Source organism: Gallinula chloropus (assembly GCF_964237585.1).
Source record: "Gallinula chloropus genome assembly, chromosome: 3".
In the NCBI taxonomy this organism is placed as follows: Eukaryota; Metazoa; Chordata; class Aves; order Gruiformes; family Rallidae; genus Gallinula; species Gallinula chloropus.
This window is the reverse complement of record NC_140087.1, coordinates 7,899,613-7,915,322: the sequence shown is the minus strand read 5'-3', so window position 1 is coordinate 7,915,322 and position 15,710 is coordinate 7,899,613. Positions and strand designations below refer to the sequence as shown.

The window sequence follows — 15,710 nt, the reverse complement described above, 5'->3', positions numbered from 1 at the left end:
TAGGATCAGAATTGTAGTCCTTGACTTCAGTGGGGCAGGAATTTGCTCCATGTTTGCTAAACTGAGCATCTTTAGGAAGATGAAATGTTCTGTGCTCAGAGTTCCCAGGCTGCTGCCTCATCTTTACAGTGGTGATTCCTGTAGTGTGCAAGACCCTGGATGCATCTCCTTCTGCATACTTATGTTTCGGTGTTAATATATGCACATATCTATTCAACATTTACCTAAAACATATGTATGTATCATTGTGTAGATCTAATTTATGACATATATATTGTATAGCATGACATATATGGAGTGTATACATATACATACATAACAGCATTATAAAGTATACTTATATCTGTGGGAGATATCCAAAGCTTTTAAAGAAAAGCTGCTATACAATGGTCTAAGGTAAAATTATGCAATCCGTTTCTTCATTGCTCTGACACCTTAAGTACTCATCTTGTTCTACTATTAGCATTAGTGAAGTTTACTCCTAATTTCCTTGCATTTTCCTATCTAATCCTCTTTCTAACCTCATGCTGTACTCTAGAATTTTTAAATATATGTGATAGGCCATGTTATTTAAATTTCTCATCTGTGTCCACCCGAGCATAGCAAACTGAATTTTAATATGTAAGTACATTGCATCTCATTCAACTGTTTGTATTTCCAAAACCATTTCACTCTGGAATACCGAATCATCATTGTGCCATCCTGCAAAATCAAATTGTACTTTGACATAACATTGCAGCCTTCCAGGGCCTGCAAGGAGCATATAAACAGGAGGGGAATCAACTTTTTAGAAGGGTAGACAATGGCAGGACAAGGGGGAACGGATTGAAGCTAAAGGAGGGAAGGTTTAGATTAGATATTAGGGGGAAGTTCTTTACGGAGACAGTGGTGAGGTGCTGGAACAGGCTGCCCAGAGAGGTGATGGATGCCCCATCCCTGGAGGTGTTCAAGACCAGGTTGGATGGGGCCCTGGGCAACCTTGGCCAGATCCAGGACTTGAGGTTGGTGTCCCTGCCTGTGGCAGGGGGGTTGGAGCTCTATGATCCTTGGGGGTCCCCTCCAACCCAGACCATTCTATGATTCTATGATAACCAAAACTGGTGCTGTGGTTATGTATCCCAGTTTACAGCTGTGCACAGGAAGGCAATGCTGAAAAAGACAATTGGCATTAAATGTTTCATAATAATTGCTCTCAATTTAAATACTTTTCCTATTACTCTATTTATAGCCATACAAGAATTAAAGAATGCAGAGTAATTGAACCAGGCTTTTTAATCTTTTGCAAATCAAAACAAAGTTTGGTGTCACAGAGAGAAGAGCTGCCGGGGAGGGATGAGGTTCTGCAAACAAGGCTGTGAAGCCCAGCCATTTAAGCATTCTAAGCCAGGCCTTATCTAGGCACTACACTCAGGTTCAATCCCAGATAACAGAATTAAGTCGATGCCACTCTCATCTGTGTACTTTTCTCCACAGTGCTTCCTTTTGGCCAGCACTTTGTTTCTAACAGCACTATGGCAATGCTTCTTGGGCAGGTGCTTATCAAAATACCCACTTGGTTACGTCATCCGGAGGCAGACTGTACTGTTCTTAAGAGTTTTGGGGTATTTTTTTATTATCAAAGCTGCCAATAAATTAAAGGCGCCCTCCAGATGACCTATGCTTGTGAGGAACACACAGACGCTCTGACGAGCCTGAGCCTGAGCCTGAGCCTGAGCCTGAGCCTGAGCCTGAGCCTGAGCCTGAGCCTGAGCCTGAGCCAGGCCCCGCCGCTTCCACCCGTGTTCCCAAGCTCACAAAAGCCTCGGCGGGAAACGCGCCTTTCAAACCCGAGCGCTTAAACACGCCCCCGGCCACAGGCCTTAGCTCTCGCCTTCCCGAGCTCCGAGTCTACGGCCGGGCGTTTCGGCTCCAAGCCGGCCCTTTTCGGCGGGGAGAGATGTACTCGGGCCGAGCTCCGTGACCGGCCCCTGCCCATCCCCGACCCCGCGCAGGTGAGGGCGGCCCCCCGCGGGGCGGAGCGAGGGCGGGGGGACTCCGGCCGCTCCGCCCTGCCCCGCAGGAAGCACCGCCCGCGCCCCTTCCTCCTCCTCCTCCTTCTCCTCCTCGTCCTCCTCCTCCTCCCTCCCCGCGGCGGCTCGGCAATGCAGCAGCACTTTTCCTTGGCCGACTGTGACGTGATGGGCTTCGACCTGGACCACACGCTCTGCCGGTACCACCTCCCGCAGAGCGCACGGGTGAGTGCGGGCCGGTGCGGCGCGTCTTGGCTCGGCGCGGCACGGCCTGGCAGCGGCGGGGCCGGGCTGGGCTCCCCCGGCTCTGCGCCGCCCGCCGCCACCTGCCCAAGCGAAAGAGAAAGTGCCGGGGAGCGGGGAGGCGGGACCCCCTCTGCACGGGCAGCACCCCTCGGCGGGGCAGCGAGCCGGCACGGCTGCTTCTAGGGAGACCTGAAGAGAGAAGCCCAAGTGCACGTCTCGCTGTCCGCGTCCTCAGCAGGCCTCTGCCCGAGCAAAGGGGACAGCCATGTCTTTTTCCCCTTGAACCCCGCGCTTCTTGAGAGCCTTCCCAAGCGTAGCGGTGCCGAGGAAAAGGTGGAGGACCGCCTTCCCCCCCGCCCCCGCCGAAGCTAGCGATGCTGCAGGCGGCTGGAAGCCCGCAGCACTTTCGACAGGCGACCTTGCAAACTTTGTGGTGCTTGAAATGAAACGCCGGGCATAAGGGCGCCGAGCATCTCAGGCTTAGCCCTGCTGCCCCAATAGACGAGAGGGACTATTGTCCGTGCCTTCCCGCCCTTGCTGCTGTGTCCTTTTATCCGCCTGGCACACCTTAAACTCCCTGAAAACCTCTCATTGACTCGTCCTTCTTTGGTGATGTCGGGGCTTTGCCACCGTGCTGTCTCCTGTCGTGGATGCTAGTGGTGTGTCCCCCTCTCCCCTTTTCTTCGCCTCCATTCACCTGCAGTAGGTTTTGCACTGCCCAGAACTCCTGGCTAATTGCAGGACGCTTCAGAACTTGGGTATAGAAACAAACGTTTATGAGATCTCTCACTTATGGGCAGGTGTGGTTTTGCATGTCCTGTGTTGCATACTTGCTTTCTTGGGCTGTGGGTGACTTTCTGTGGAGGGACCTCTTTGTAAGAAAGAAGGTTCAACTGTAGCAAGTGATAAAACACACGTGCTCTGGGGTTTCTGCTGGAAACCAGCTCCAGGCTCACCTTCCCTGTTCTTTGTGGTATGCCACGCACGCTGCATCTTGCACAGGCCCCTTCCTCCTGATAAGAATTTTGTCTGATGAAGGCAGACGTGAGGCAGTTGATAACCAGAGGAGTTGTGTGTTGCTGTTTTTTAACAAACAAACAACAAAATAAATATATAAAACCCCATTTACTAAACTTAGTTCACTCTTCATCTTCTCTCAGGGGAGACAGCCTGACCATGCCCATTGCATGCCTCTTTACTGGAAATAAGAAATGCATTAAAATGCTGATACGCACAGCAGAAGGTGCACTTAGTGCATCTTTCAGGGTTGGCCTCCGTGTTCGTCTTTCTTGGATGTTACTCCTATTCATTCCTAGAGCAGTTAATTAAGAAAGTAAAAGGCCAGGGAACTGTTTTAATGAAAAAAAACATGAGAAAAAGGGAGGAATTACTATTTTATATGGTGTTCAAGGATATGACAGCATCTAACTAGATCATCTTGTACAGCTTTACCAGCACATTATAATAATAAATCATTGACTGATGTATCAAGCTTTAGCAGTGTTTTTTCTGAACCTATAAATAGTAACAATTTACTTTATAGTTGTCTGTTGCCTTCAAAATATGTTCCTTCAGATACTTTTAAAATGTTCCCGAAGGGTAATTCTTTGTTGGCTCAGAAGCTGCTTGTTGAGTGTTGGTAACTGTGACAGAATAAAAAAAATAATAAAAATAAATTGGGGAAAGGAGAATAATAATGTAGTATTAGATACTTACCATCTTGGTTTCCCAACAGCCTGGAAGTATGGTACCAGTAAGGTAGAATGCCATAAACATGGTTATACTGGACACATTGCCCCAGAACTGTTGTGTGACCGTCCTGAGCTGTTTCCTGGCTGTGAAAGAAACACCCTCAGGCACAATTTCCCAGTAGTGGAGGCATTGGGACAGCACCCCTGGGTCCCTGGTTTGCTTTTGCTTAGGAGTCACTAACTCTGACATCTTGCCACTTTCCAAGGAAGCAGCAGTATCTTTCATCCTAATATATTAATGTTTTTTCTTTTTTTTTTCTTTTTTCTAATTTGTAGTTAATATATGATAGTTTTGCCCAGTATCTGGTAACGGAGAAGGGTTATGACAAAGACCTGCTGACTCTAGCTCCCGACAGCTTAGACTTCTGGTGAGTACACTGAAAATAACAGAAACTTTCTTCATAACTTCCTTTATGCTGTAATTTCTACAAAGCCTGGCAAACAGCTTCTCTTATTAGGTAGTTGTTGTTAGGATTGTCAAGCGTGATGATAAATCCAAAGTTACAGTTTCAAATACTTGTTCAAACTGGTATTTGTTGTGCGATCCTTCTGATGTCATACCAAAGTTGAAGAGAGAACTGATAATCTGATCTTGCTTTGTCAGTGCTTCTAACTATCTAGACACAAGCCTTTTAGTTTGACTTACACTCTTAGTTTATATCCCTTTTTTTGTCTTCTAATTAGATTCAACTGGTAAGTCCAGTAACCATCAGAATTTAGTAGTTTTTATCTTTGTAAATGTGGTTTTGTTTGTGTAAGACAGAACAATCCCGACAGCCTTCTGAGGACCTGAGGAAAGTTGACAGGCCAGGAGGTCGCCCTTGGATGGCACATCATGCACAAAGCTGTGATGGAAAAAGCTGCTCTGAGATCAGCGGTCTCTGAGCAGGAACTTGAACATGAATCTCTGACTTTCCAATTTTTATAGGTTGTTATCTAGGCCAGGGGGGTGGGGGCTTGAAAGGCCACATAGCCACTAATTCTTTTAGGAGAAACACAGGACAAAGGGTTAAGTAATGCATGTGTTACTGTGGGAACAGTTTTTATCAGTTGTTTTTACAACTCAGTGTTTGACTGGACAGTTTACAAGCAGATTGATTTCTACTTTTGTGTGACAAGCATGTCCCTGTATTTCTCATATTTTCATCTGATGGATAAAATAATTTGTTAAGATCCAGATATCTTGGCCATGGTCCCTTATCAGAGCTGGGGATTCATTAGCATGGACCTGCAGGCCCATGCACTGGTGGTCAGCATGTCAGTGCTCCTCACCCAGAGGTCTTTTGTGAAAGGCTGGGGTGTGCTTGCTGCCTTTGTGGCATATCTTCTTTCCGTGGGGTACCTTATAACAGAGGATGAAGGTGGCACTACTTTTTTAGTATTTTTTTTATTCATTATTATTCTCACCGCTGAACTATTAATTAGTTTTTAAACGACCTAAGCAAACATATATTCAAATATCTGTAAGGAAGCAATTTACTGGGAGAGTTAGAAACTCCTGTTAGATGCCCGTCCTATGCTGTCAGCTCTTTACCTTGCTGGCACTGCCTTGCTTCTGCTTCACGTGTTCCTTGGATGTTCTGTTGCCTTGTGTAGAATGATGTTCTACTCCTCTCTCCCTTAATAACTGGTGTTATCAGTTTAGCAATAATAAGTAGGGGAGTTGCCACCAAGAAAAAACCCTATTTTCTTAACAGAAGTGGCTTTCTTTAATATATGTTTGGACCTTAATCCTCCAATTTACCTATATGAATAGTCACTGAACTCACTGAACAATGGAACTGGATTTATTTAGTAGGAATTTGCTATGTAAGTGAAATCCAGTCCTCATTGTAGTAATATGTATTTGCATATATACAGCACTGTTCAAACATGGAACTATTGGAAGGGTTGTGATTTTCCTGCTTTTGTGTAGAATCATTGTATACCTTCTGTCACTGCGTTTCACTATTGTGACCTATAGCAGGGTATTCCTCTGAAAGCATCAATTGTTTGTTTCTTTTTTAAAATAAAACTGTTCTTAGTTGTAAAGGCTTGGTGTTGGACATTGAAGAAGGAAACTTCCTGAAACTTGCAGAAGATGGAACAGTTTTAAGGTAATATTGACAATAAGTTTATATCGTTAAACAATACTAATTTCAGCCAATATTCATTTATTAGATGTAAAAGTGTAAATGCTTTTTGGTAATCTGGTGATCAGTTTCTCTTAATGTCACACATACAGTTTTTTCATAGTATTTCCAGGATAGCTGCTAGTAAAGAATATCCCATGTAAGTCTCTGAGTGCGTACTTGATCTTGACAATAAATTAACTTTTTCACTGGCTACCAATCTACTCTTTGTCCAGTTCTGCTAAGATTCAGGGTAAGTTTTTTCTTTAAATTGTTATTAACCTGACTCATAGTCACTGCTAATGAGGAGGGCACTGTTAGCTTTGTACTATACACGTTCAAAATTCTGCAGACTTACGACGTATAATTTCAATAGCCCAAGGTAAATTAAACACAGAAGATGACGTTTGCCTTCAAAATTCTCACTTTTCTCCTCTTTAAATCTGTATTTTGCTTTCAGTCATCATTTCAGTGCATCATTATTTCCTCTTTCCCTCCTTTTTTATTATTAAATGTAGAAGACTTCTATTTTGAATCACAAATCTGCAAAGTAAATATATTTCATGGGACTGTCAGTCCCAGTCCCATTTCCCCCTTTATTTTTTTCCAAAATGAAAATCTGTGTAATTTAGCACTCAGGATAGATTATATGTTTTTTCTTTTTTCTTTTTTTTTTTTCCTATCATACATGTGGGAGAAGGAGCTTGCAGATGCTAGGGAAAATCGGGTTTTATTGTAATAAAAGAAGAAATACCTGTGAATCTCTGCTGTGTGTCCCAAAATTAATTTGCCATGAATTTTGGAGGGAGTACTAAATGCAGAATTCAAGACTAGAGGGTGTAGCACAGTAAAGGGAAAAGTGGTTCAGGATTATTTCTCCCAGCACTGCCTGTGTTTGCTTCAAACTGGAGTCTGTGCATTGTTTTGAGGCCCAATTTGATGGTCAAGCTAGTTGATTTTGATTCCTAAAAAGGCTTGTACATACTTCTGTATTACCCACTAGCACTTTTCCATAGTTCTGCCCTATCCCTCTCTGAATGTTCCCAGGCCTCAGAATGATGTATAGGCTTTCTGTGCTGTGTTTTATTGTGCAGTGTATATTGGTAGTTCAAGTATAGTGAGCGTCCTCACACAATTGAGAACGTTCGAGCAACATAGAGTGACTGTGTTAGCAGGTGAGGCACCGTAGCTGAACCCCCAGCCGACCAAACCTCTGTTTAGTAGGGCTTTTATCAAGGACTGTAAGCTGTATGACAAAAGCTGAGGTCCTGGGAAGCTTCCAAGTTAGTTACTTCTGATCAACATGCATGAACCTCAGTACTCAGTTGTAATGCATTACTCTGCACTAGGAGTAGTTTGCCTGTTTTCAACCTTTTTCTTTTCTTTTTCTTTCTAAATGCAAACAACTTAATGCATCAAATAGGGCAAGCCATGGTACAAAGAGCATGACATCCGAAGAGGTCCTGGAGACATATGGAAGGAGGGAGTGGAAGCATTTTAATACAGTCAGTGGAATGGTTTCCCGCTCAGGTTAGCATGTCCTTACCTTAGCATGTCCTCTTCTTCTGCCCCTTTAGTGCCTTGTACTATTAGTTCTTACCCACATGTATTTAAGAATATTTGAGCTGAGAATTACTGGGATTAGATACGGGTTTTGGGGAGATTGGGGTGGGTTTTTTTCAATTTCTAATACTAGAGTTCATCTTAAATTTAGGTCACCATTGATGAGACAAATAAGCTAGTTATGTCTAGTTATGTTTTAGCTACAGAGATGAGTGCTTTGTTCGTTGATTAAGTAGGCTGAGATTACCCACCTGTCTCATTTAGGACATATCTGGTAACCTGAATGTTTTTTAATTGTTGACTCGTTACCATCAGTGCTGTTACAAGAGGCCTAGGTGCAGGTGCAAAGAACAGAGCAGGTCAGGAAAGAAAAGTTTGCCTTGGTTTTAAGATGGGAGTGACTTTGAAGGCACTGTTTGCATTCTTACTAGATGCTCTGTGCTTCCTTTCTGTTTTACTTTCATCTTGTCAATCATGAGTAACACACGTAACATGCTCAGTTAAGTTATGTTGCCCTATGTAATGGAGATACCTTCCATGAGGTTTTGCTGGTGTAAACTTGTTAGTGATGCTTATTCTAAATGGCAGGTATTCATTTGAAACAAGGTGGAAGAGAAAGGTTTCCTTTGGTCATACAGCAAACGTGCCTTTCTTACTCACTGAAAAGTGCACTTGGTCTTTCTTGTGAATGTTAATCCCCATGTTGCTGACTTGTACCTTAACATACCTAACAGACAGCACAGACAAGATCATGAATGAAAAAAATAAAATCATTGGTTAAGTCATTTCACTCCTAGGAAAGAGTTTTGGATCATGACCTTGGTCTAGGAGTACGTTTGCACCCTCCTGATTTTGTTCTGTTTTGATAGAACCAGGGTTCACATGATAATGTGGGCATACTTCCCCTTGGGCTAAGGCACTGTCTACAGCATGTGTGTGCACGAAGGAGAAGACTATGTGTAAGACCTGTCCAAATGTTTCTGCAACAACTTCTCAAACTCTTTCTCTGTGTTTCCACTGCTAGGCAAATAGGTATTTTGGAAGAGTTGAGTGATACTGTCCTAACTCTTAAGGCTCATGGATCTTCCCCCATCTCTTCCACCTGAAATTTTAGAACCTTAAAGTGAATTTTTAAAATCTCACTGCCTTGAAATAGGAGAACTACTTTCAGTTGCCAATTATGAGAATCAGAAGTGGGAATAAAAGATAACAAAGACTGGGAAGCAGATAGTGCTTATTACCAGTAAAATCCAAATAGTTTATACTATTATTTAAATATGTGTGTGGGGGGGTATTTTTTTATTAGAGCATACAATATGGATTTAAAACGTAGTGTTGTTTTTTTTTTCCCAGCTAAATACTATTTGTATGATAATTATTTTGACCTGCCAGGAGCTCTCTTGTGTGCAAGGGTTGTGGACAGCTTAGATCAGGTAAGAATTGGTTTGTTTGAAACGATGTATTACATTATCTTTCTCTTCCACCACACCTGCATGCATTTAATAATGTATTAAATAGTGTATTGAACAGCATTAAGGTCTTTAGCTTTTTTCTTGTTTGGAATTTTTCATGTTGGATTTAGGCTATCAGAATTGTCTCTGAAGCTAATTGTGAGCTACATGTACATGGCATGTTCAAAATAAATGTACTTCCACCAGAGGGCACAAATAACTAGGATACGAATGGAAACACGCTGTTTTCTTAGGTTTACTCCATGATATGCTGAATATAGTTCTTTAAATCTCCGTTAATTATACTTGATGATACTTGAATTAAATCTAATGTTGGTCTTTTGAATAACACGGTTTGCCAATTTGCAGGGTGTTAATGAGTTGAAAACTTAATTCCATCCTTTTTTAAACTTGTGATTGTCTTAAACTTCTTGAATATGTACACAGACATAAACACACCTCTAGAATAGTGTCTTTTTTTTCTTTACTAAACAACAAGGTACATTCTCAACGTGGAAAATATAATTGCTTTAACCTTTTTCAGTGCTTTTTAGGCAGATAGAATGTGCTAAGTTTTGTGTTTGAAGTTAAATGGTCTGGTTATGTTTAAGAAAGCTTGAATCTAATTGTGTGCAGCTGGGGGTAGGAGAGGGCTCTTCTCATACAGTAAGTATATCGGTATCAAAAAAATACTGATGTCATCTTCTGGCTAAAGATACTGAAGTGCTACAGGGCTGAAAATTACAGATACCAAACTTTGCCTGCAGAGTGAAATTCAGAGCTGAGAGACGGGTATCTGGAATCCCTTTGGATATCAGCTGACTTGAGGCTTTAGCCTCCATGCTAAAATAGCATGCTGAGTAGATTGCTACCTAAGTCCAAGTGCTTCATGAAGAGTTAGCTAAAGCAAGCTTACTGGGAAATGCTCAGCACAGGTGTGCTGTAAGACTTTTAAAGGATTAATGTCCTTCCTCTACTGTTCACAGCTTAGAACCATCTCTCAGATGTGACGTTCACATTGCATTACTTTATATTGAGCGTAGACTTGGCACAGATCACCTACTTACGGGGGGACAAAGCATGTCATAGCATGTGTGTAATAAGTTGCATGTTCAGTTTCTAGTTTCCAAGCTGGAATACTGACTCTGAGTCAGTGCTGTCTTCAGAGAGAATTAAACTTGTGCTGTTTCTCCAGAGTTACTGGAAGTGGGTCATGCACCCTCTTTATCAGCTAGCAGTTCTTGAATATTTTACATGATGTTGGCTCAGTTTCAGTAGGGAGGGGTAGAGGAGTTGTCTGAAAGATTAGCATCAGCCAGATGAGATGGATGCAAGGCAGGAGGTGGTCAGCCTCTCCATGCACTTATGCTTGTAATCATGATTTCTTCCCCCACATTCCTGAAGGGAGATAGAGGGTTCTAATTCCTGTTCTGGGAGCCTGTTTAGTAAGGACTGTTTTGTTAACATTTCTAGAAAAATACTCTAGCATCAGGAAAGCTTTCTACTGGAAATAAATGAGAGAATTGCTAGGTTTGGATTCAGAATGGGTTTTGACATGGGTTGAATTCTGGGCTGCTCTACTCTGTTAGAACTGAATCTGCCCTTTTTGTATCCATGGGAAAAACACATAATTTCAGACAAAGCAGAGGAGCTTCTTGGTGTTTGGTATCTTGATATTGAAGAGATACAGCTTTGTCTGATAGTTCAGCTAATGAAATCACATCTGATAATGACACCAAAGTCACGGTGGACTGCATGGGCATGCACAGTTTTCTCTCTGCTTTCTGGACATTGGTCTGTTCTCTTGCACATCTCATACCCAAGGGCTGTAGATTTGCAAGGAATTGGTTCGACAGTTATTTTAGTCTTCTCTGAGGTCAAATGTTTTGAATGAACTGTACCCACTTTTCAACTAGCATCCCTCTGGCCTCAAAACAACACTCAGGAAATGTTAACTCATTGAACTGATTTTCAAAGCCAAACCCCCAAACTAAGGAGCAATTCAACCTGACTCAAGGTTAGTGCTAGTGTAGGCTAGTGCCATCGCCACGAGACAGATAGATGCTCCCCAGCCTCTCCTGAACATGGCTTTGAGCAATGACCTCAGTTAGCACCTAAGTGAAGTCTGACACACGTGAAACTGTGTCTTGCTGTTTGTTCCTTTCTGTATTTCTGTGGCAGTTTGCTTTAGAAAGTTCAATTCCTGCTCTTAAAATACAGAGCTGGTGGCTGATAAGCAGACTGCCGCAGTGCTTGTCAACCATGCACAAAAGGCCTTGTGTGACTTGCTGGATGTGAAATTAAGGGCAGGCTGTTCTTCTTTCTGGAAGCCTCCATGGCAGAGGATTAGTCCTGAAATAGCAGTTTACTTGAATACGCGTAAACTACATGGGTTTTTTTTGTTGGTGATGTTAAGGGGTGGGTGGTTGTTTGGTTTGGCTCTTTTTTTTTTTCAGTTTCTGAATGTTTCCCTCTCTAGAAAATGCTTCATGCTTACAAAATGGGTCATTATTTGGATATCAGAATAGTGCTTGGACCACAGAAGGAAACACCATGAAATCTATTAACAGTTGCATTGAAATTTATCCTACTGGGGTTGTGGAAAACACCCAGACTAAGCCACCTGCTGTGCTGCTGCCAGTAGCTTGTAATTCTGGACACCTCTTACAGGCTCTGTAGATAATCCTGTGTTCTGTGACACTGGCTGGCTCTGTAATTGCATCTGTGTTTAATTCGGTGCTCCTGAAGTTGGTGGAGTGTGAGAACGCTGTGGGGCTCAGCTGGTTGAGGAGCTTTTCTTCTCCCTGAGATGCAGAAAGGGTTGTTGAGGTCAGGTGGAGCTCTTCTGTGCTTGGGAGACTTTCTAGGAATGGTGAGAGACTGTTCACAAAGTACGCATCACCTTTCCCTGCCCTTCTGCTAGAGCTGGGGTTTGGCAGCTTTCAGAGGTTGATGTAACACGGTGCCACCCAGCTTGGCTTCTGTATGAGTGCTTCATATGGTGTTCAGGGTGCAGTTGTTGCTAGGAGGGCACTACTTCTAAATTATAGCAAAAGGTTTTGCTGGTTCTGAAGGTGGAAGGTGATAGAAGCACCAGGCTGTAGATAATATCAAACCTCTAATTAAGTACAATATTTGCAGTTCTAGGGACTTGTTTTTCCCAAGTGTCAGTGGGATGACTTATCCAGTAGGTTATCTAATGCCCTCTTTCGCTGTAATGTTTTAGAGCTCCTCGCAGACATGATTCCTTTCTCCTTTCCCTTTCTTCCTCCCACCCCACCATATCTTTCTGAAGCAGGGAGCTAACTTGGGAGCAGTGACCCAAAGTTCACAGCCAAACTGAGTACTGATCTCCCGAATCCTACTGCCTGAGGCTGGTTTGCTCCATTTTCAAAATAATTTAGTTATTAATGGAATTCATGTCATTGTTTTGATAAGAAAGCTCGAAATAAGTGATCCTCGATGTCATGACTAAGGTTCCTTTTGACATTTACAGCACGATGGCCAGAAAAAATATGACTTCTGGAAGGACATGGTGGCTGCTATCCAGCACAATTATAAAATATCAGCTTTTAAAGGTAAGTAAATTCACTGAAAACTTGCTATGCTAGATGAAAATGCTCCATGTGCTTGCCAGAGCAAATATATGTGCAAGTACACTGTAGGTTATTCAACACAGCTCCTACATTTCAAGCTTACAAGTAGTTGTATAGTAGACATGTGTTTATCCTTATCCATCTATTTCTATGTAGTTTAGCTAGAACTGTTTTGCTATTTTTAATAACACTTGTGATGAGCTGCTTCACTGAATTTAGAGGAAGAATGGTTTCTTACCATGATTCATTGATTAGTATGGTAATGTATACATCCTTGAACTACTTTGATTTTGTTCCTTGTGATGTTGCACTCCTAAATAAAATTAGAAATGCACTGGTGGGGGGGGAAAGGAAAAAAATAGTAAATATGTAATAATTTTCTTTAGCTGTCTAGTTCTGATAGAATTCCTCATGTAGTATTGACACAGTGGTGGAGAGATTGTTTTCCTAATTTTTAACCTTTTATTTTGCTATTAATTTATTAGAAGTTGCAGGTGACTTTTTTTTTTTTTAATAACCTGCCACCACCCAAGCCAACCTTCTAATACTATAAGTTTGAGTTGGAAAACATCTTTTAGCCTTCTGCTAAAAAGGCTTTTCCTCCATCAGACTTTTAACCTTCCAAGCTTCTATTTGGTGTATAAAATAGTAAGTTGAGAATAAGACTTCGTGTGCACATGTGAGATGACTAAATGATTTTTAACTGTGGTTGGGCTTTGTTTGCTGGGGGTCTTTTAAAGATCATATGCAGATCAGTTCATAATTCTGTATATTTTTGCTGATAGTATTTTCTGAGAATTACCTCTGTTAATGCAACGTTAGGCACAGGCCTAGTTTGGAGCTTCTTAAGACTTACCTGTTTTTTTTCACTAGAGCTGTGCTACTTCCTGCATTCCTTTCAAAAAGAATTTTCTCAGGTTCCAAACAAAAATAAAAGTTGATACTAAGATGCACGTTGAAACAGACAGTGAGATATTCCTAAAGTGTTTTCATTTGTTGTTGCTACTGTCTTTCCATTGGAGCTTAGAGTGTGATTGGTCATTAAGAGTTGTTCTACGAACTCATTCGTACCTGAAACGATAGGAACATTGTACCTGATGACCTTTGTTTTCTGCTGATACCAATCCTAATCAACTGAACTGTAATTTTTTTTCTTTTAAATTCATGTAGGTTTTTTTGATGGTTTGGGGTGGGTTTTTTGTGGGTGTGTTTTGCTTGGTTCTTTTCAAATCATGAAAGATCTTTGTTTTAAAAGGTATGGATCACGCAGTGGCAAAAAGAAGTAGCTTTAAAAAGTGTTCTTTGGAGATGAATTAGATGAAATAGAAGTTAAAGTCTGATCTTTGAAATCAGAAATAATAGCTCTGTTTTATTAGAGTGCCTGCCTGTGTGCACATATGTACATTTATGCATATATGTATCTACCCAGTATTTAACCATGTATGTAAGCCTGGAATTTGCATACAAACAGCTGTGTGATATGACTTAATCCTTTCTGTTACCAGAATTGGCACTTAATTTAATACACCCTAATCTCTGTTATAAAAGTTAAGGTGCATGCACAACAGCATTAAAAGTATAAGAAAACATTGTGCCTGGTAAGCATTAATTGCTTTGGATGAAGCACTGTAAAATCAGAAGTACAACAATGCAGATTGTAGGCACTATTGAGATGTTATGAAGGTACTATGCTGTGTCTCACATCACTTTGAAAGGCTTCGTAGTGATCTTATTTTGCTTTTAACAATGTGGTCCAGTGGATAAAGCACTGAACAGGCAGAAGTACTAGAGAATTTCTTCCCATATCACTTACTTGTGATGTTCACATGGAGCATCTTTTTTTGCGTCAGGTCCCTCTGTGAAATGAGAGTAATGGTACTACTCTTCTGTCACAAGTTTGTGCCGAAGAGATGTTTCTTTTCCTCAGCTGCAAGCTTAGCATAAGTTCTTGAGGAACCTCCTAAACCTGGCTCCCACCCAAAGTCTACATAGCAGGAAGCCCCACTGCCTGTCTTAGCCCAGAGCTGGGCCTGAAAACCACAGCCTTTTGATTTAACTCCATGCCTTCCATGCCTTGGAGAGGGTTTAACCCTTCAGAGAAAAGCAGTGCTCCTTAACAATTAGTCAAGGTAAAATTTCTAAAGCAGACTCGCTAAGTGGTCAGTAGAGGAGACGTGAAGTTCCCAAGTTGAAATGCTGTCTTAGTAGTGCCATTGTCAGTGTTGGAGCAGAACGACTGGCTGCTGCTTTATTTTTTTAAATTTCCAAGTGTTTGCAAGTCACTTTGGTTTGCTGTCAGTATGCCCTTGTTTCTTATGCCCCTTCTCTTTTATTTCACATGATTTCTTTGATCATAATCAGGTGTCTGGTGGATTTTGCTTTTCATTGTCTTAGCTATGGCAATTGCCTTAGATAATTGCCCTTTGATATTTTTTTTGGATGGCTCTTTCGCATAGCCAGGATTGTCCTGACTCAACTTGTCGAAGGGTATTAACCTACTGTTCTCCTTGTAAAGAAGTGAAGAACTGAGACTTGTGGAGGGACAGTCAAGAGGGGCTCCAAATAGTCTTGTGTTATTTAGCTCTTTGAGTGGGAATCTATTTGGGGGGGGGTTTATTAAACAATGCTATCAGAAAACCATGATGTCAGAAAGCTTTGAACACATTTGTACTTTCAAAAAGGTGTTTTCTTACCTACAAGAATGCTCTCTGCAGTTGATGTCCGAGTTGAGCATTAAATGTCTTGAGTAATCCTTTTTGTAAATCTTTAACTTACTACTGGAATATTTTGCAGCTTTAAGGTGACTGACATTAGTTTGTATGTATTTCACATTGTTTATAGTCTATATTAATTAGTAACGAGCAATTTTAAAAGAAATGACATGGCAATACATCTTATACTGTATAAGTATGTAGACAAAGGTCCACAACATGTTATAGAAACAAACTTTCATCTTTTAAGGGGTAATGAGGACTTGAAGTAC

At 41.5% G+C, this 15,710-nt stretch overlaps 1 protein-coding gene across 1 annotated transcript in view; it reads left to right on the top strand.

Moving 5' to 3' along the window:
- Positions 1-2,141: 2,141 nt before the first annotated feature.
- LOC311189787 (dermatan-sulfate epimerase-like) overlaps positions 2,142-15,710 on the top strand; it is a gene marked incomplete at both ends in the record, with an annotated part of 181,581 nt that continues 168,012 nt past the window's right edge. The window contains 6 exons of the mRNA XM_084261513.1: positions 2,142-2,234; positions 4,283-4,374; positions 6,031-6,102; positions 7,541-7,647; positions 9,034-9,113; positions 12,628-12,709. Of these exons, the coding sequence (XP_084117639.1) occupies positions 2,142-2,234; positions 4,283-4,374; positions 6,031-6,102; positions 7,541-7,647; positions 9,034-9,113; positions 12,628-12,709 (526 nt within the window). The remainder of the gene's footprint in view (positions 2,235-4,282; positions 4,375-6,030; positions 6,103-7,540; positions 7,648-9,033; positions 9,114-12,627; positions 12,710-15,710) is intronic.